The following is a 19,327-nucleotide window of genomic DNA, read 5'->3' as shown; positions in this document are numbered from 1 at the left end:
ATGATATTATCATCTCCAAAGGATGAACAGTGTCTGGAAAAACACTGCCTGAAAGAAAACATGATCTCAGAGGGACTTGAGAGCTCTGTCTGGCTTTCAAAAAAATAGAATTACTTTGACAAAATTTAACTCTACATTAGGTTAGATAAAAAATATTTGATATGCGCCGGCAATGTGCACTCGCAGCCCAGAAGGCCAACGCTGTCCTGGGCTGCATCAAAAGAAGCGTCGCCAGCAGGTCAAGGGAGGTGATTCTACCCCTCTATTCCTTTCATGTGAGACCCCACCTGGAGTATTGTGTCCAGTTGGGAAATCCTCAAAATAAGAAGGATATGGAGCTGTTGGAATGGGTCCAGAGGAGGCTACAAGGATGATCAGAGGGTTGGAGGACCTCCAATATGAGGACAGGCTGAGAGAATAGGGCTTGTTCAGCCTGGAGAAAAGGCTCCGAAGAGACCTTGTAGCTACCTTTCAGTACCTGAAGGGACTACAGGAAAGCCAGGGAGGGACTGTTCACAAAGGCTTGTAGTGATAGCACAAGGGGCAATGGATATAAATTGGAGAGGGGCAGATTTAGACTAGACATAAGGAGGAATTTCTTCACCACGAGAGTGGTGAGGCACTGGCACAGGTTGCCCAGGGAAGCTGTGGCTGCCCCATCCCTGGAGGTGTTCAAGGCCAGGTTGGATGGGGTCCTCGGGCAGCCTGGGCTAGTGGTCTAGCATCTCTGCCCATGGCAGGGGGTTGGAGCTAGATGATCTTTAAGGTCCCTTCCGACCCAAACTATTCTGCCCCTTCATGATTAACCCCCTCTGTGCCCGGAGCCCCCTCCGGTACCACCCCCCCCACCCGCGCTATGCGGTTGGTTCCAGCGCGAGGCCGGGCGGGGCCAGAGGGCGATGCATGAATCGGCCTCGGAGCGGCGAACGGGGAAAACCGTTTCTGCTGCGGAGATCGCTGCCCGTGTTTAGAATGCTTCGGGTTTGCCTATTCGTGTGCCTCCCAGGTACGCACTAAAACCCAACCCAAACAAACAAAACTCCAACCAACCAATACGCAATGCTTAAACTGGTCTGTCCCCCCTCTTTGCTTACGTTCTCTCATAAGAAGACCTCCAATCTTTGTTTCCAAATCTGACTGCTTGTTCTCACGGCCAGGTGTTTTTCGGCACTTTCCTCCAGGCTGTGCTTTCAGCTTTAATCTTTACTTATCTGCTGTTTTTCAATAACAGCGGAATGCATAAGTTTGTGCTGAAAGGGAGAAGAGAAAAAAGCTATATAAAAAAATTGATAGTGGTATCTGTCCCTGCTGGATAGGCTGAAAGAACTATTTGGTTTTGCCCTTTTTTAGGGCACTTTTTAGGCAAGACAACAGTTGCTATAGACAACTTTACGTTTTCTTTCTTTCAGGCCTGAAGTTTGCTTCTCTGTCTGGATAACACCTATATTTCTCTTTCCCACAGTTATATTTGGCTTCACATGAGAGTTTAAGCAATCCTTGTAACAATATTGAGCTTTCTGTTCTGCTACTCAGATTCTGAAGCCAAGAGAATAGGATCTAATTGGGTATGTGGGTTAGAATTTCTTAAGTTATAAGGGGATGCTGTGTCCTAGCAACCCGTAACTTTGTTTCATGTGGATCAACAGAAGATGCCTGGTTCCAAATGTATTTCTGTCTTAGAATTCATTCAGTTCTGTTTTAATGGCAGTGTGGGGTTGATGTTATTCCTTGCTCTGAAGTTGTTTGGCTTTAATGGTTTTTAGGTTTTTTTTCCATTTCTGTAAAAAGCTGAGAAGCCAGCAATGTCACCAGATGATCTTCCATCCGATGAGGTCGTAATAGTGTACGAGTTAACGCCTACCCCTGAACAGCGAGCTCTCGCTGGCTTTCTCAAGCTGCCTCCAACATTCTTCTGTTACAAGAACAAGCCTGGATACGTGAGTGACGAGGATGATGGTAAGGGGTGGCCAAGTTGATCTTGGTGTTGCTTTGTTGTGGGGAAAGGCTGTAATACACCGCGCTGCTGCAGCCCCTCCTCTAGAACGGTGTGTAGCTCTGGGCATCTCATTATGAGGAGGACATCAGACTGCTGCAGTGTGTCTGTGGCAGAAAGAGACCAAGATGGTGAAAGGCCCTGAGGGCAAGAGTTATGAGGAGCAGCTGAGGGCATTTGGTTTGTTCAGCCTGGAGAAGGGAGGGCTGAGGGGTGATCACCTTGCATTCCCCAGCTTCCTCAAGGTGGGCAGGCAGAGAGGGAAGTGCCCATCTCTCTCTGGTCACCTGCAACAAGACATGGGGAAATTGAATGAAGCTGCATCAGGGGAAGTTAATTTGGACTTAGGAAAAGATTCTCCCTAGAATGTGTTGTCGGTGACTAGAACAGGCTCCCCAGGGCAGTGGTCATAACACTGAGCTGGTCAGAGTGCAAACAGGGGTCTGGATGATGCTGTTGGTGATTATGGTTAGTTTTCGGAAGTCCTTTAAGGAGAAGGAAGCTGGAGTTGATGATCCTTTTGGGTCCCTTTTTCCATCTTGTGTAGTCTGTGATTTAGTGAATGCTATCAAACCCTTTAGACACTTGAATATATTTGTTTGGATTGACGGGAAATAATTCTGTCATCTTCCTTGTGGCTGAAGATATACAGTGTTTAGTGATACTCTTAAAAAAAGGACTCAGTAAGAAATGTATTTTCTGAAAACCATCAGCAACCCCCTGCAGCACAGTTATGCAAAATAGAAAGGAAGAGCTTGTTTGCTGGTCTGCAGAACTCTGAAAACAAGCAAAATTTACACATGCTTGCTGGGCTTGTTAGTCAGAAGGGCTTAGCAGCCTTCTGTGTACTGAGAGGATGCTTGATAACCTCTGCTTGTTTCCTGTATTTAAGATGAAGACTATGAAACGGCTGTTAAGAACCTTAATGGAAGGCTGTATTCCAGTGATTCCGAAGGAAAAAAGAAATTGCAAGATCCTGTAAAAGGTACGTCTTCAAATTCAATACTTGAAATATCTTTTCTACTGAAGCAGAAGCTCTAACACTGAAAGGCCATTGGGCACCGAGATGAATTTTGTGTGTCCTGAGATTTTAGAAGCTCTAATGCCAGTAGCAGAAATGCTGCATCTCCAAAACTAGCTCTGAGCTCAGCCTATTGGACTGTAATGAGTAGAATGGCACCTGAATGAGAAATGTGCATTTCAGGTGGCCTTTAAAGAACACCACCATTGAGCCATTTGAAAGGTGAGCAAATGTTGAAGGAAGGCAGTAGTAGTTGCAGCTGCAAGACTAAACTCTTTATCATTGCAAGGAAGTTTCCCGATGGCAATAGAAAACCACATATGATAAATTTCCAGTTTTAATCAGAGTTGAGTTAGTCTTGACTTCCACTGGGTGAATAGGAATGCTGTTTGAAAATCCGAGGCATTCTCCCCTAATTTTTATTCTTTCCTGTAGCTGTCACAGAAGGAAGGGAATCTGGCAATGAAGGAGAATGTGTTACCGCTCAGGAAAAGAACCCAGATCCTGAGGAGGAGGGTAAAGCAGAAACTCCACAGGATCTTTCTACATCTGTCTGCGGTGCCAGCAGCGATACTGAGGATGACAGTCCCAAAGACGTTCAGGCAGAAGTTAAAACTGAAGAAACAAAAGTAAGAACTAAATCTTTACTAAACATTTTGTCATTAAAGTTGTACAGGTGCCTCATAAGTGAGACTTTATGTAGTTTTCAGCTTGTGAGAACTAAAACATTCAGAGAGGAGTAAGTGCAAGAGTCTGTTGTGGCTGTGCCTCAGGTCTTTGCCATCGCTGAAACAGCACCTTAAGGGAAGAGAAAGGTGGCACAGCTGTTCTCGTAAAGTATAAACTGCTTTGGCCAGTAAAATCACTCCTAATGTGCTTAGGTCAAACTAATTGATTTCAGAAATTTTAGTAGTGTTTTTTAGAAGCATACAAGTTCAGTGATCCTTCAGTCTCTTGTCACATTTATGTCCTTGTGTGTTAAGAGTAATGATAAACTATGGGATGCTTACAGCAACAGTTCTTATTGGTTTTTTTCCTAATATGACTGGTTTTAGCCTCTTAAGGAGGTGGTTTGAATAGTAGGCTATGCTCACTTATTTGCTTATTAATTTACTTCTTCAGTCTCAGGAGGATGAGGCTACAAGCTCAACTGTCTTAGTTTGTGGCAGCGAGCAGGAAGCACCTCCTCCATCAACCGATGAGGTGACAGCATCTGTCCAGTCAGCTCCCAGCAGTGAAGAACCAGAATCCCCCACAGAAACTGTGCCTGTGTCAGAGAGTTTGTCAGGAGCTGATGACACACCTGTAGACTTGTCAACGAAAAAGAGTGATTTGGACTGCTCGGAGTCAACAGAAGGTAAGGTCAGGGGTGCGTTCTGGTTTTCTCAGGGGAATGGAAGTATGCTTTCCAGTAGATGACTTTCTGTGATGTAGTTGCTGCCCTGGGAGAAGTAGGACCAATGCTGGCTTAGGAGCCCGAGTACTAGTCTAGTAGGAACGTGACTGGGGATTACAACAGTTACAGACATCAAATTCTAGTGTGGTCAAATGGAATCGCTACAGAGCAGAGTTAGTGTCTGTTGTATTTATATAGGATGAACTTTCCTAAGTTTACTCTTCAGTAGAGCGTGACTCCTTAGAGCTCTGTGGATCTGCACAGAAGTCGCATGCTGAAACTGTCTCGCTCTGTCTGGATCCCCTTTGTAAAACCCTTTATAAAAGAGTATGACAAGTGTCCTGCAAGCTTTAAATATATTGGAAGTTAAAAATACTGTGGAGAATTCTTCACTTCTTGCTTGTGACTACATACATAGAACGCTTTCTTTGCAAAAAGCACAGAAAATCCTTTGACTTTCTCCTCTTATTCGATAGAAAACAGAGTCATCACATTTGGTTTCGGCAGCAGTGCAGGCTTGTCATTTGCAGATCTGGCTTCCAAGAACTCTGGGGACTTTGCTTTTGGCTCAAAAGGTGAGTTAAACTTGTCTGAGGCAGGCACTCGGCTGCACTTCTGCTTCATACAATACACTGCTGTGCACCAAATTCCTGCCAATCGCTCGGCAAGCAGCAGTTTTGTGAATTAGAGAAGTTTTTTTAGTTCCGCACAAGAAGTTCACACTGTAGCTCTCTTCATTTTAGATCAAAACTTCAAATGGGCAAATACAGGAGCAGCCGTGTTTGGAGAGACAGCCCGTAAAGCAGATGAAGAGAAAGGTGGTAGTGATGATGAGGTGGTTCATAGTGATAATATCCACTTTGAGCCAATTGTGTCCTTACCAGAGGTAAGGGGACTCTGGGATATAAACCAACATGAAGGTGATAAACATGTCTCCTAGCACAGCAAGTTTTTTAAAAATGCTTTGCTTAACTAAGTTTCCTTTCCGAGTTGTTTGTTTTGTTCTGTAATTCTTGCACTGCCTGTGTAGAAACACCTGCTGTTTAAGCCTTAGCTTAGCACTGGGGAAGTGTCTGTGGCATCAGTTAATGAAATGAGACTTTTATAACTTGTTGTGTGCATGCAAATTTGTACACCTAACTTGTAAAAGCTAAAACTGATACACTATGGCATACTGGAAAAACAGAGAGGGGAAACTCACTTTGGTTTGTGCTGTTGTGGGAGAAAGGAACACAATGAGGCGTGTTCCATTCTAGTATGCCAGGATTGTCCCACGTGAATGTAATACAGTTTAATATGGTTGGTGCCAGCAGCTCTCTGGAAGTCAGAGGAACTTTGCTGTGCTGCTTTTTAGGTGGAGGTAAAATCTGGGGAAGAAGATGAAGAAATTCTCTTCAAAGAGAGGGCCAAACTTTACAGATGGGACCGGGATGCTACTCAGTGGAAGGAGCGCGGTGTTGGAGAGATCAAGATCCTCTTCCATACACAAAAGAAATACTATAGAGTCCTCATGAGACGGGACCAAGTTCTTAAAGTCTGTGCAAACCACGTCATCACCAAAGAAATGAACTTGGTGCCCTCTGATACGTCAAACAATGCTTTAATTTGGACAGCTACCGATTATGCTGGTGAGTGTTTCAGGTGGTCTCTGTTTTTTCTAGGTAGTCTGTAGTTTGGGGCTTGTTTTTTCCGTGAGGATTGTGTAAGAGAAGAGGTGTTTGTTTCTGACTGTACGGAAAGCAGCTGAAGAAACCTCTTCTGGGATTTATTTTCAGATGGCGAAGTAAAAGTGGAGCAACTTGCCGTCCGGTTTAAAAGCCAAGAAATGGCTAATTCTTTCAAGAGGAGGTTTGAAGAATGCCAGCTGAGCTTGTCAGAGCTACAGAAGGGCCACTTATCTCTGGCAGCAGGACTGTCAAAGGACACCAACCCCGTTGTGTATTTTGAAGTTTCTGCCGATGACGAACCTTTAGGACACATAACCATGGAGCTCTTTTCCAATATCGTCCCTCGAACTGCTGAGAATTTCCGGGCCCTGTGCACAGGAGAGAAAGGCTTTGGATTCAAGAACTCGAGCTTTCACAGAATAGTCCCTGACTTTGTGTGCCAGGTAAGCATAACAGGAAGACTCTGGATTGAGAGAATGAGATGCATCTGGCCTCGCAGTGGCACTTCACAGAATCACTTACATGGGAGAACACGTTCTTGCTGGCAGCTTGAATCCCATCTGCAAGATACTCTTACCTGCCTTTTCCCTTCAAGGAGATGGGAAATGGTGCGAGCAGTACGTGCTGGCTTCAGCTCAATGCTTTTATCCTGTGTGTGCGATTTGCCTGCTGCTTTAGAGTTACCTGGTGCTGCCATGTTAGTGTGGACTTCCGAATGGAGATGGAGATCTCCTCTTAGGATGGATGAGGCCCCTGTTGCTGAACAGGAACATCAAGCAAAGCAGGGGTTCCCAAAATAACGATTCAACATTCTCTACAGATAGGAACTTCTGTATGCTCACCTGCTAAGATGACATCTTTACAGGCTTCTTTTACATTTTTAGAGTACACTGTGTATTTTAGAAAACCCGTGCTTTGACATTGATATTCCGAAGATTTTAGATGCTTAAGTTTCCCTCTAAAAGAAATCTTCTAAATCTCATTATTATGCAGTGGATTCTTCCTTAAAATGCTCAAAATTTTTCTTACAAAGCAAAGTCTTTACTGTTGAAAGGCAATAGAATTGTGCTGTTGCTTTATGTTTTGGGTCTTATAAGTCAATGCTGTGTCCTTTTTTTTTCTTTAAGGGAGGTGATATAACGAACCACGATGGAACTGGTGGACGGTCGATTTACGGAACAGCATTTGAAGATGAGAATTTTGAAGTGAAGCACACTGGTCCTGGATTGTTGTCCATGGCAAATAAGGGCAGAGATACGAATACTTCCCAGTTCTTCATAACACTTAAAAAAGCAGAACACTTGGACTTCAAGCATGTGGTATTTGGGTTTGTGAAAGATGGCATGGATGTTGTGAAAAAGATGGAATCCTTTGGCTCTCCGAAAGGTCTCATGAATGGCAAGATTGTCATTACAGACTGTGGGCAAATATAGAATTATCACTTTGAGTATTGAGAAGTTCCAGCTGTGTTGGTCAGTATTTAGACCTTACTGACTAATAATTGACTCATGTCTTCATGCCAATTTGTTTAATAAAGAAAACTGGTCTGGCATTATGATCTGTGAGTTTAAAATATAGAACTCATGTGTTCAGCTTTAAGGTATTGGTATATGCTTTTAAAGGAGGGTATGAGTGCTTCTTTCCTGAAGCTGCTGAGGGAATGCCTCTTCCCTAAGCACGGGACCGCAGAACAGTGCACTGAAGCTGGGGAGCTGCTGATGGGCGTGCCTTCACTTGCACTCCACACCGTGCGTTTGCCTCCCTGTTGCTGTTCTATCCTATAGCACTGCCATCCATTGCATGGTGATGAATGCCCCTCCCGGAGGGCGCTGCTCTCTTTTTCCCCTCATTCTTTGTGCCCATCCCAGTCCGGACGAGGCAGTAGTGATGTATGTTGTGCTAAGACTTGAGGCAATAGGTATAAATTGGAGAGGGGCAGATTTAGACTAGACATAAAGAGGAATTTCTTCACACTGAGAGCGGTGAGACACTGGCACAGGTTGCCCAGGGAAGCTGCGGATGCCCCATCCTTGTTGGTGATCAAGGCCAGGTTGGATGGGGCCTTGGGCAGCCTGGTGTTGGAACTGGATGATCTTTAAGGTCCCTTCCAACCCAAACTGTTCTATGATTCTATGATTTTATCAGGTTTGACTTGGAGAAGGGGATCCGAACCCTGTGGTGCAGAGCTGAGAAATGCTGCTGGGAAGCTCCTGGGAGCAGAGGGGACGATGGGCACGGTTGCTCATCAAACTGATTCAATTCAATTGGCGCCTCCAACCCAAACCATCCCATGACTCTCTGATTACCCCCTAACTGTGACCACTTCCGGTCCCAGCCCTCCCCCCACCCGCGCGGTCCCCGTCGGGCGGGAGCAGCCGCTGCGCACGCACCGCCCGGCCCCGCCCCTTCCTCCCTCCGGCCGTGGCGGCTTATTCGAGCGCGAGGCGGGGCCGCGCGCCATGGCGGGGGCCGGGCCAGGCCGGGGGCGCGCGGGGGTGAGCAGGGCCGGGCCGGGTCGGGTCGGAGCGGGGGGGACCGGGCCGCGGCGCCCTGGCCCTGAGATCCAGAAGGGCTACCGAGATGATCAGAGGGCTGGAGCATCTCCCGTACGAGGACTGGCTGGGAGTTGGGGTTGTTCAGTCTGGAGAAGAGAAGGCTTTGAGGAGATCTTATAGTGATCCTCCAGTACCTGAAGGGGCTACTGAAAACCTGGGGAGGGACTGTTCACAAAGGCTTGTAGTGATAGCACGAGGGGCAATGGATATAAATTGAAGAGGGGCAGATTTAGACTAGACATGAAGAGGAATTTCTTCGCTATGAGTGGTGAGGCGCTGGCACAGGTTGCCCAGGGAGGTTGTGGCTGCCCTGTCCCTGGTGGTGTCCAAGGCCAGGTTGGATGGGGCCTTGGGCAGCCTGGTGTGGTGGAAGGTGTCCCTGCCCATGGCAGAGCAACTGGAACTGGGTGATCTTTAAAGTCCCTTCCAGCTCCAACTATTCTATGATTGAATGATCTCCTGGGAAACGACAATTTCTAACACTGTGTGCTAACACAGGATGCGGCCTGAGTGCTTTGGCTCTACATTTCCTAGAATCATAGAATGGTTTGGGTCAAGGGACTTTAAAGCCCATCCAGTTCCAGCCCCTGCCATGGGCAGGGACACCTCCCATGGGATCAGGCTGCCCAAGGCCCATCCAGCCTGATCTCGGGCACCTCCAGGGAAGGGTTGTTCAGGGACTTTTGCCTAAAACTTTCTGGTGCTGCTAGGTGGGCAGAGTAATGCACAAGTCGTCCTAGAGGCAGTGAAGTAGGCGTGCACGGGATGTGTGTAACAGGGAAAATTGTTTCTCTTGCATATCCTTTCGCTGCAGGGACTGCTGCCGTTATTTAGAATGTGTTAGAAGTATTCATGGTTTCTTGGAAAGCTCTTTTTTCAGGGATCAGCAATCTGTTTTGTATCTAGTCAGCCAGAGGAGAATCAAACCCATCATTTGTAAGAGCCTGCTACAAAGACCAGATAACAAATTATGATTGGTATTATTTCCTTGCTGAGGTAAAGAAGTGTTTTACACTAGAGAATGCCAGGTTCTTTGCACCAATGTGAATGAAGGAACTGCATTGTGATTCCCATTTCTGTTGCTTGGGCTGACATAAGTATTTATGGATTTGATCTGTTAATCTGCCCAAAAGTCCAGCAGCAAAGACACTCCTCCCTTCCTGGTGTTTCAAAGGCCCTTGGTGCTTTGTAGAAGCAATACACGCTGGCTAGGTGCTCACTTCTATTTTGCCTGAAGTCTGTTTTTTTTTTACTGATAAAAATTTTTGCAGTTGCTTTCTTGCATCTATATTCCATGGGTTAGATGCTTCCAGTGTGCCCAGAGGATAACAGACCTTAAGTATTCAAACTCATGCTGCAAAGGAAGTAAATGTAAAAATACCCATGAGCAGCCAAAGACTGGGAGAAATTGAAAGCTGGATTTGTGCTAGGCACGTAGTTGGACTGGGAGATTAAGTTGGTCCTCGGAATCATCAAATGAGTAAAGAAACTGGCATTTTTTTCCTGGGGAAATGTGACTTGCCATTTTAAGATTAGGAACTGCTCCAAATATGAGGTGAAGATTTGAGCTCGTTAGCAGCGAAAATCTGGATATACCTACCCTTATTTTGTCCAGAGGGGTTTGCAACTCTGATAGCATTTTGTGGTGCTCTAGGTGCTGTGTTTTTCTTGGGGAATATTCTGCTTTTAATTACAGAACTGTTTTTTAAAGAAAAATAATTTTCAGACTTTATCTTTAAAAACTATCACTGAGGCTTTAAAGTATAAAGCTTGCAAGGAAGGAAATGCTAGATTTGTTTGTGCTTGTTATTTCATTAACAAGCAGTATTCGGGTACAAGAAATACAGCAGCTGATTGTTTCATCCAGAGCATAGCAGAGAGATACAGTGAAACACATCTAGGATCATGAGAGCTGCTTCGAGCCTGAATGTACAGTTTTCTAATGTACAGTTAATTGATTTTGCTTGTCATTCGTTTTTCTTCTATGTATTTATGTAGTTACAAGTCAGTAGGAACAAGTAGAACACGGAACACTAACATAAAAAGCCTCGATGTAGCAGTAAATAGTGCTGTTTCCATTGATTACCTCATGCTTCTTTTATGCTCTTATTTTATGTTACTCTCTTTGTAGTGTCTTATTGCTTCTCAAATATTTTGACATATAATACTATGAATAATTCATTATTAGACCATGGAAAATATGTCTGAGTCTTTATATTAGTATAAGGGCCATTTACATACTGAAAAAAAACACTTCTCTTTTCAAAGTCTGTACTTGTAGTAAGAGTTCTGTCATAAGGCGTTGTAACTCTTAAACAAGTCATCTATAACATACACTTTTGATGAAAGTTGCGATTTTATTACAGTGTTTTTGTGCTTGTAGGATTGCCTTTCAGAAGCAATACAAACTGACTATAAGAGTGGAGGCTCCCTAGTGTACAGAGGTAATAACTGACAATGGTTCTTTAATGTCTTTTTGAGGGAAAAATACATACTAAAACTGTATCGTTCTTAAATTTATTTTAAGCAGTTTTGTATTTTCTCCTTTTACATAGATAGTTGTTCTTGTTTGGAGGTTTGTGATATCTGGGAGCCAGCCTGGGAATTTAATATTCACATAAAGAACACAAAGGGTGCTTTAGAATAATGGTTCCCAGGCTGTTTTGGATAAGTCCTGCTTGAAGTAGTTGGTAGCAGCCCGCCTCATAATGCGTACATTTGGTTTTAACTTAAAGATAAATACACATTTAATATTCAGAATGCTCTTGGGCTTCATGAGAAACGTGTTGCTGGTGCATATGGACAGAAGTGTAAAGCAATGTATTTGCCAAACTTTGTTTATAGAAAAATTAGTATATGAAGGCAATCTGTAAAACCTCAGAAAGACAAATCTGGTTTGAAACCTAAATAATTCTTCGTATAGTTTAAGCTATTATAATTCTTCATGCATTCGTCAGGCTGCATCAGTGGGTTTTTTGGTTCTTAAACCTACATGATAAGAATTTCTAATAAGCCCTTGTCAGTTTCTCAATGTCAGCTTCCTAAAAGCAAAATAAAATTGTTCTTATTTTATATAATCTAGGACACATGGACATCTCACTGGAAAATACAACTGTTTCTTTATCCAAATGTTCTTCAGAGTCGGAATTTACTGAAAGTGGAAGAGAGAACAGCATCAGATCTTCTGGTGGTTTTCTGCAAAATTTTCAAGACTGGGATTGGTAAGAGGTGTTTTCAGTTCTCTTTTATCGTTTGTTATCTCTCATTATCCAGAAAAAACATGACTAAACAATACAATTTGATTGCACAGATCCAGAAGTTATAAGATTTTTGTTAGGTAGTAAACTATTTGTGGCTGATTTAGGAAAGAATGTGAATGCTGGTTTTGATGAGAAGTATTGTCTTGCCTGCTTTCTAATCTAATCTGTATGTTGGAATTGCTAATGGGATACAGGGGTGATATGAACCGAACTAGATTATATAGACGATTAGGAGGAAAGCAAATAGCTCAGCTTTAAGTTAATGATGAACAGCTTTAAGTTAATCTAGGGATAATTTGGTTCCAAAGGCCAAGAAATCTCTTTTCAGATCTACTTTACACCAAGTATAAAACCATAATTTTAAAAAGGGGTTTTGTATTTTCAGCTTTCCTGGGGTTTGGTTACTAGCGATGAAAGAAGAGTATTGGTTTTACCTGCTGCGTACACATGCTTACAGCATGAAAATTCTAGTTATTGTTACTACTTTTAAGTCAGCAACGTTACTAGTTGTTGTGGCTAAAATCCAAAAGATTTCCCTCTGCTCTTTGTGATCAGTCAAATATAAAAATCTTACATCAAGCAATGTTTACATTTTTTATACAGACTTCTCTCAAAGCTCTCTATATGTACCATGTTAGAGAGCGACTGAGTAATTTCAGATTATTGCTTTTTTGTATTTTTTTTTAGTTTTGATGATGCGCAGGATTCTTTTAGTGATTCGAGTGGTCTAGAAATAGAAGAAAAGGCCATTAATTACTTTGAAACAGGTAATAAATACTGAATTTAAATATTTTTTACAATTCTGTGTGAAGTATCCAAGACTAATATCTAGTAATATGTATCTAATACTTATGTATCTAATACTAATTTTTTAACGTCATATGTTTTTTTCCTTTCCACAGGCAGCACCTTGCCATCCCATTTGGCTGCAAATGCACGAGAAAATGGTGACCAAAGTATTATCAGTGGTTTGATAAGGAAAATTATGAGTGGAACTGATGCTCAAGCATGCAGTAGTAAAGGCTTTATACCACCTCACATCAATCAAATTTACGATGAATTATCTGTCATACATCAGAAGCTCCAGGTAGGAACTGGAATCAGCTTAAAAATTTTGTTGAGTAATGTTATGAAGATTCTCACTTTTGACAGAATTCAGAAATTATTTATACATCAGAGCTAACTTATATTCTAGAACTATTACTTATGCTAATCACAATTAATTATATACAAGACTCTGTCATTGTCTACTTCTTTCACAGATTTTGTAGTGGTGCTTTGACTTGCATAGTAGGTATAACAGATAAAATTCTGCTTGGGAGATTTTGAGCTCAGTGCTGCTGCATCCAAGAGGTCTGTCTTTGTGACACACTGTGGGCATGGAGGGAAGCGTGTGCAACCACTGCTTCTCCCAAGAGCATCTGAAACCATTCTCCTGGCTCTAGGCATTCAAGAGCGCTTGCCTTCATGGCTTCCTGTGAAAACCCTCCATTCTGCCTTATATTTACTTTTCTGCTGCTTTGAAATCCCAACAGTTCACCCCCCTAGTAGACCTATGCCAATAACAGAAGAACCTCCTGTATGATTTTATTCTGTAATAGCTGCTATGCTTGTGCTAAATTTCCTGCCAGGACTGTCTTTTGCAAAAATGATTTTGTATCCCTTTTTGTCCTCACCACTTTTTCAGGGGTGCTTCCCACTAATTGAAGAAATAATAAACTAATCTAGTGTTCTGTTTTGTCTTAGAGTTAATACTGTTATCCAAAACTTTTGGAAGCAAAACCCTAAGTTTAGGATTACATTTGAACAACCCTATGGAGTCAAATTTTGTATTTTGAGTTGTTGAGGCCTCCTGCTGCACATCAAAGTCATTTGGGTTAAAGTGTGCAGAAACTGAGTATAGATGTCCATTGTGATTTTCTGATTAGTAAGCTATTGTGCAACAATGTATAATTTTACAAAAATCTAAGCATATCTCTGGGAGAGAAAATTTAAATGTAATATAAATTGAGATAATTTCATGGGTTTTAAAGCTGTTTCAACATTTTCATTCTTGATACAGAGAGAAAGTTCAGCACAGCAGGAGTATGCTCTGCAACTCCAGAAACGAGAGCGTTTTCTAATAGAGCGAGAGGCATTGCTTTTTAGACATGAAGCAGCTTTGGCTAAAATAAGAAGTGTTGAAGAAGAAGTTCACACAAAATTTGGAATTTTAAAAGAGGTGTAGTAATATACTTAATGATTTTTATTGCTCCACATGCCATTTAACTTGTTTGTGGTTATCTTAAGTCATCATGTGCTTGCTGGATAATAAAATGCATATTTCTTTAAAATGCTTGAAATAGCCAAATGAAATACCAAACAATGTTGATAGGTCTTTGTATGGCTTGTTTCAGAACAGTACATCTAGTTACAATTTAGAAAAGAAAGATAACTAGTTTCTAAAATAGCAAAAGCTGTATGACCACTATTAGAGAAAAAATTGTCTTATCTGTAATTGTATGTAACCCAAATGGGTATCTTTGCATTAGCTGTAGCTGAAGTAGGTTTCCTTGGAAAGGTTTTAAGACACAATGACTTCATATAACATAACTGTGGCTGAGAGTATTAGCAGGAAAACACCTAAAAAGGTCAAAGAAACAAAAGATCAACCTAATTTGGGTATGTGGAAGAAAATGGAATGGTATGGTTTCAGCAATGGCAAAATATGTTTAACAACACTGTTCTTGTTTGTGTGTTTGTTATTGAATTTAGATCTTGTGAATAGTTTTGATTTTTATCCAAAAAATCACCAAGAGGAATCCTTAAATTTGTGTACTTGGTATGAAAAACATAAGCTGAGAAATTAAATTTCTTTGAAGTGTGCAGATAAACCTTTCCCAGAAGCTGTCAGGGAAGGGTAAACTGCATGTTAGAAAGGGGAAAAGGGTGTCAGGGGAGCAGGACCTCAACTTTTGAATAGTGCAGGAATAAGTAAAGATGTTAATTTTTTAGATGTTTCAAGTCTTCTTGGCTTTAAGACTGTTTATACCAGCCAGAGAACTGGCTGATGAAAACCCAGGGAAAGTTACTGATTATCTGTGAAAATTTGTGGAGGTCAAATGGAGCATTGGAAGACTGAAAAAATGTGGTGCCTTTTTTTTCTAAAGGGAAAGAGTTGTACAACCATCAGCTTAATGCCAGTTCTCAAAATCAATCAATCAATCCTGAAATGAGCTAGGAACAAACCACAGGAAGAACAGTGCAGAAAACAATGCAATAAATAGCTACTACTGTATGTTAATCATAAATTGTCAAATTGGTCTCCTTTCCACTCCATCAAGGTAATGGGCACTGCTAATAGAGGAGTAGTTATTATATATATGTCTGGACTTAATTAGAGGGTTTTTTTAATACAGGTTTGCATGGGATTTTCATAAACGGATTCAGAAAGTATAACATAGACACAATGCAATTGGTGTAAACCTGTAGTGAGACAGTAGTTCACAGTAAAAATGAAGGCATGTACACAGTCGATTTTGGAATATCTTTTCATTCCAGTGTTATTCAGTATTTTCAATACAAAGTTTGGTGGTGAGAGAGAGCATATTTATTAAATTTGAAGAAAATAGCAAGTGAGGGGGAATTTCAAGCATCCTGAAATAAGAACATTAGGATTAAAATTGATCTTGACAAACTGAAGCTATGGTAGGTCTGAAAAAAGCCATTATACTGTTTAGGAGGTGTGAGTGTACAGTATTGCACTTGAATAAAAATATCAGCTGAAGAAATAGAGGATGAGCAGATGTATGGGTTCAACACGCAGGATAAGCTGAGGGTATATGTGCCAAACTTCAGCCACATAAAAGGCTGCAACACAGAGGAAAAAACTAATATTTTTTTCATGTCTGTTACAGGAGAAATAGTAGTAGTAAGGCAAAATTATTTTAAATATTAGGAAAAACTGGATCTAAACAAAGTTAATTAAGCGTAGGGACAGGTAGGTTGGTGAGACTGCAGTGTTTCCAGTATTAGAGGACTTGACAACAGACTAGGCAAACATCTGGCAGGAGTGAAATAAAATAGCTGATTATAATATGGACATTGCCTGATTTGCTTATGTAAGCGGATGGCTTAGACAGCTGGTGTCACCTGCAACCCTATAGTTTAACAGCTGATTTGGTTCTACTTAGCTTTCAGATTAGTAATTCTCTCCCAACTCTTCCTAGAGCAACTATTGAACTTTACGTAAAACTCTTAACTGTTTATGTAGAAAATGGAAGTGAAACATTCCATGTGATGTGATAAGGTGCGCTTCATTGTACGTTGGCAGGATCTGCATGTTTATTGGTATGAAAAGGGGATCTGTCATTTCATGTCATCTTAGCTAAGTGTGAGTAGTATTTTAGACTACCGTCCACGGCTGTTTCGATCCTGTTGGCTGAGGAAGAGCGGCAGTTGAGAAAAAAGGAATTGTAGATGTTTTTTCTGTATAGCTGGGATGGAAGGTACTGTGCTTCCAAGCAGAAATACAGAATCATAGAATATCTTAAGATGGAAGGGACCCATAACAGAGAAACAACTCTTTGGGCTTGCTTTCTTTAAACTTCTACTATGCTTTATTTTTGTTATTTACACGTGTAGGAAGAGAGGATATTGCTGTAAGTGGAGAAGTAGAGAATGAGTGGATGAATGAGTAAAGAGTAGTGAATTCATGGAAGGGGACAAATAAAAGATAGTAAGTATATATAGCTGGAATATTTTCAGTGAAATAAAACTTTACTGTTTTATCAAATCTGAGGTAAACCGGATGCAGTAGTGTACAGAGAAGTTAAATAAGATAAAATAAAATAAGATTCAGGGGAATGAGAAGAATAGCAGTGGATATGCAGATTGTTAGCAATTCAAATGCTTGTGATGTAAACCAGAGTGCTAGCCTAACAGACTTAGGATTGCTTTCTTACTCCACATGATTCAGAGTGGGCAAAGCCAGAAAAACTAGTTGAAACCTCAAAAGCTGCTGCAAAACAGAATCACAATTTTTAAAAATTGTATGGAAGAATAAGCTGTAAATAAAAGCTTTGTCATTGGTTTTAGTTCATGACCCTGTCCCACATTTGACTTGTCTGAGAAATGTACATATTGATATAATAACCTGTTTTGGGTAGAATCTGGAAAGAATTAAGAGCAATTGACTGTGTACGTTGCATTCAGCTTCTTCAAAGATCCTTTTTAATATGTGGCGTGCATGTTGTTTTTCTCTTTGTTGGTTGAACGTGCTAATTTGGCCATGCAGAATTACAAACTTCATCTTTGAAAGTTTGTCCTATTATTTTAACACTAAAATGGAACTTACCTTAGGATTGTTTCTAAAATGGTCTCCTGCAAATCGTGTTTTTAAATCTGATGTTTCTATAGCAACACGAGGCAGAAGTTAAACAGCTGACAGAAGCCTTGAGAGAAATAACGAAAGAAAATAGAAGGCTGAAGTTGTCGTTTGACACCTTGAAGGAAATGAATGACTCTTTAAGAAAACAGGTAAAAGTACATATTTCCTGTTGTCTGATCTTTTATCGTATAAGAAGTGTTGGACTTATTCCTCTGACCCACTAGCAACAGCTAATTGCAAGGGAGGACAAATTAATTTCCTCTGAAGCAAAATGAGAGTGGATGGAGAGAAAGTATTTTATAGCATAACAGAATCCACCCTGTGCTGAATTGCTGTGCTGACCCTATTAAATAAAAAGTAGAATATGTATTTCTAACTTCATATTAGCTCAGTATTTTCAATTATTTTTACAGAAGTTAATTAAGTTAATTCTTAAACTGAGACAGTGGTTCATAGCAATACAGAGTATGAGTTTTCATCTCACCTGACAGTTAAGTCTGACCTAAAATGCTGACACATAAATTGCTATCTAAACCATTTGATCTTTGGTTTTTTTCACTGCATTAATTACAATTCTGATAGTCTAATTGCAGTAAAAATCTGCATCAGAGCCTCGTTCTTTCTCTTTAGAGAAGTCAGACCTAACTCCTAGAATGTCGATAGTGCTGGTGCAACCTTTTTATTTCCCCTCACTATAAAATCTTTGTATCTCTGCGCAAACTGAGGGCTTTGGGAAAATCATTCTGTTGATTGCTGTATGCATAGAGCATGTTTCTTATATTGAAGTTACAGTTTCCCTCATCTTTTCTCACAGAGCCAACTGTTTTTATAGCGTAGTTCTTAACTATTTCATTCTGCAGAGAAGAAAACTTTCACTTTTCCCCATTAACAAGACTATTGGACCACTCTTGGCACAAGCACTCCATTTGTATGTCACTGCTTCATGGAAGTAATCAAATTTGTAGTGCCTGTATATCTACAAAGGCATTGTGGAGCTTATTCTTCCTCTGCAAACTGAAAGGCTGGGCTGCAGGTCAACGAAGTGCTACTGCTGACTTATTTATTCTGGACCTGGTTGCCCAGAGAGGTAGTGGAGTCTCCCACACTGGAGCTATTCAAAAGCTATCTGGACGTGATCTGAGCATTTGGCTCTCGGTGGCCCAGCTTTAGCTAGGGGTTGGACCAGGTGACCTTCAGAGGTGCCAGCCAACCTCAACCAGTCTGTGATTCTGTGATTTGTTAAGTAGGTAGGTAATGATTTTGTTTCTATCAGTTTACATACTCAGAAGAAAAAAAAAAAAAAGAACTTAATTTAACTGCTCAACAGCCGCATCAAATTATTTCAGTGTGATAATTAAGTAAAGAAGTGAGTTTTGAATTAATACTTAAATATTTCCTAATGTTATCCAGACACTTAAATATTTCCTAATTCTTTCAGTTAAATGATGTGACTGAGCTGAACAAGAAGTTGGAAGGTCAAGCAAGAAAAGTACAAGCTCGTTTAGAGAACCTACAAGTAAGGTTTGTTCTTACATATACCTGTCTCCTTTATAGGTAACAAGTGAAATATAATTCATTGTTACATTTTGTTATAGAGGAAGCATGAATTTTTAATCGTAAGGAAGTCTAAGGATGTATGTCAAGTTGTGCAACAAAGTAAACCTGTCAAGCAGGAAAAAGCAACAGTAACATCAAAAATTGCTAAGGTAAGAATTGGGCTAAATGAAAGGTTAATTCTAAAGATATTAGACAGTGGAACAGTCTGTGTATCTGCTAGAAAGTAGAGGATGCAACTGCCAACCGTCTATATTTTATGAGTGAATTATTAACAGTAAGATAAGTTACAGATTTTACTGGAGGAAACCAGGCAGTTAACAAAGCATTAAGCTCATTGCTAAAAATGTTGGATTTCATACTGTCTATGCACAGTGTATTTATATGGTATGTTTTCCTCTTTCTGTCATGTCATTTTTCATCTGTTAAATAAAATTATGACCTGCTGACACTCTTACTGGTTTCTTTTGCTGTGTCAGAGCAAATCTTAAACTCATTCTGATTACTGTTACA

General features: G+C 40.9%; 2 protein-coding genes across 7 annotated transcripts in view; both read left to right on the top strand.

Annotated features, from left to right (window-relative positions):
- Nucleotides 1–1,788: 1,788 nt before the first annotated feature.
- On the top strand, nucleotides 1,789–7,536 carry LOC104056678 (E3 SUMO-protein ligase RanBP2). The gene is made up of 9 exons (XM_054060300.1): nucleotides 1,789–1,956; nucleotides 2,886–2,978; nucleotides 3,450–3,643; nucleotides 4,143–4,371; nucleotides 4,887–4,985; nucleotides 5,154–5,296; nucleotides 5,765–6,038; nucleotides 6,186–6,520; nucleotides 7,205–7,536. The coding sequence occupies exons 1-9, from the start codon at nucleotides 1,803–1,805 to the stop codon at nucleotides 7,508–7,510; spliced, it is 1,827 nt and encodes a 608-aa protein (XP_053916275.1). The 5' UTR covers nucleotides 1,789–1,802; the 3' UTR covers nucleotides 7,511–7,536.
- A 940-nt stretch (nucleotides 7,537–8,476) lies between these two features.
- CCDC138 (coiled-coil domain containing 138) overlaps nucleotides 8,477–19,327 on the top strand; it is a 36,603-nt gene continuing 25,752 nt past the window's right edge. Inside the window, exons 1-9 of one of the 6 annotated variants that reach the window (XM_054075164.1) lie at nucleotides 8,477–8,572; nucleotides 11,016–11,076; nucleotides 11,715–11,853; nucleotides 12,580–12,659; nucleotides 12,795–12,979; nucleotides 13,955–14,113; nucleotides 17,290–17,409; nucleotides 18,699–18,776; nucleotides 18,856–18,966. In XM_054075164.1, the coding sequence (XP_053931139.1) occupies nucleotides 8,537–8,572; nucleotides 11,016–11,076; nucleotides 11,715–11,853; nucleotides 12,580–12,659; nucleotides 12,795–12,979; nucleotides 13,955–14,113; nucleotides 17,290–17,409; nucleotides 18,699–18,776; nucleotides 18,856–18,966 (969 nt within the window). In that variant the 5' untranslated portion in view covers nucleotides 8,477–8,536. Of the gene's footprint in view, nucleotides 8,573–10,904; nucleotides 11,077–11,714; nucleotides 11,854–12,579; nucleotides 12,660–12,794; nucleotides 12,980–13,954; nucleotides 14,114–17,289; nucleotides 17,410–18,698; nucleotides 18,777–18,855; nucleotides 18,967–19,327 lie in introns of those variants that run through there. The other 5 variants (XM_054075136.1, XM_054075126.1, XM_054075155.1 and 2 more) reach the window with 5 other exon arrangements.

This window comes from Cuculus canorus, chromosome 1 (assembly GCF_017976375.1).
Source record: "Cuculus canorus isolate bCucCan1 chromosome 1, bCucCan1.pri, whole genome shotgun sequence".
Classification (NCBI taxonomy): domain Eukaryota; kingdom Metazoa; phylum Chordata; class Aves; order Cuculiformes; family Cuculidae; genus Cuculus; species Cuculus canorus.
The sequence above is the reverse complement of the archived record's forward strand: the minus strand, read 5'-3'. Positions and strand labels throughout refer to the sequence as shown.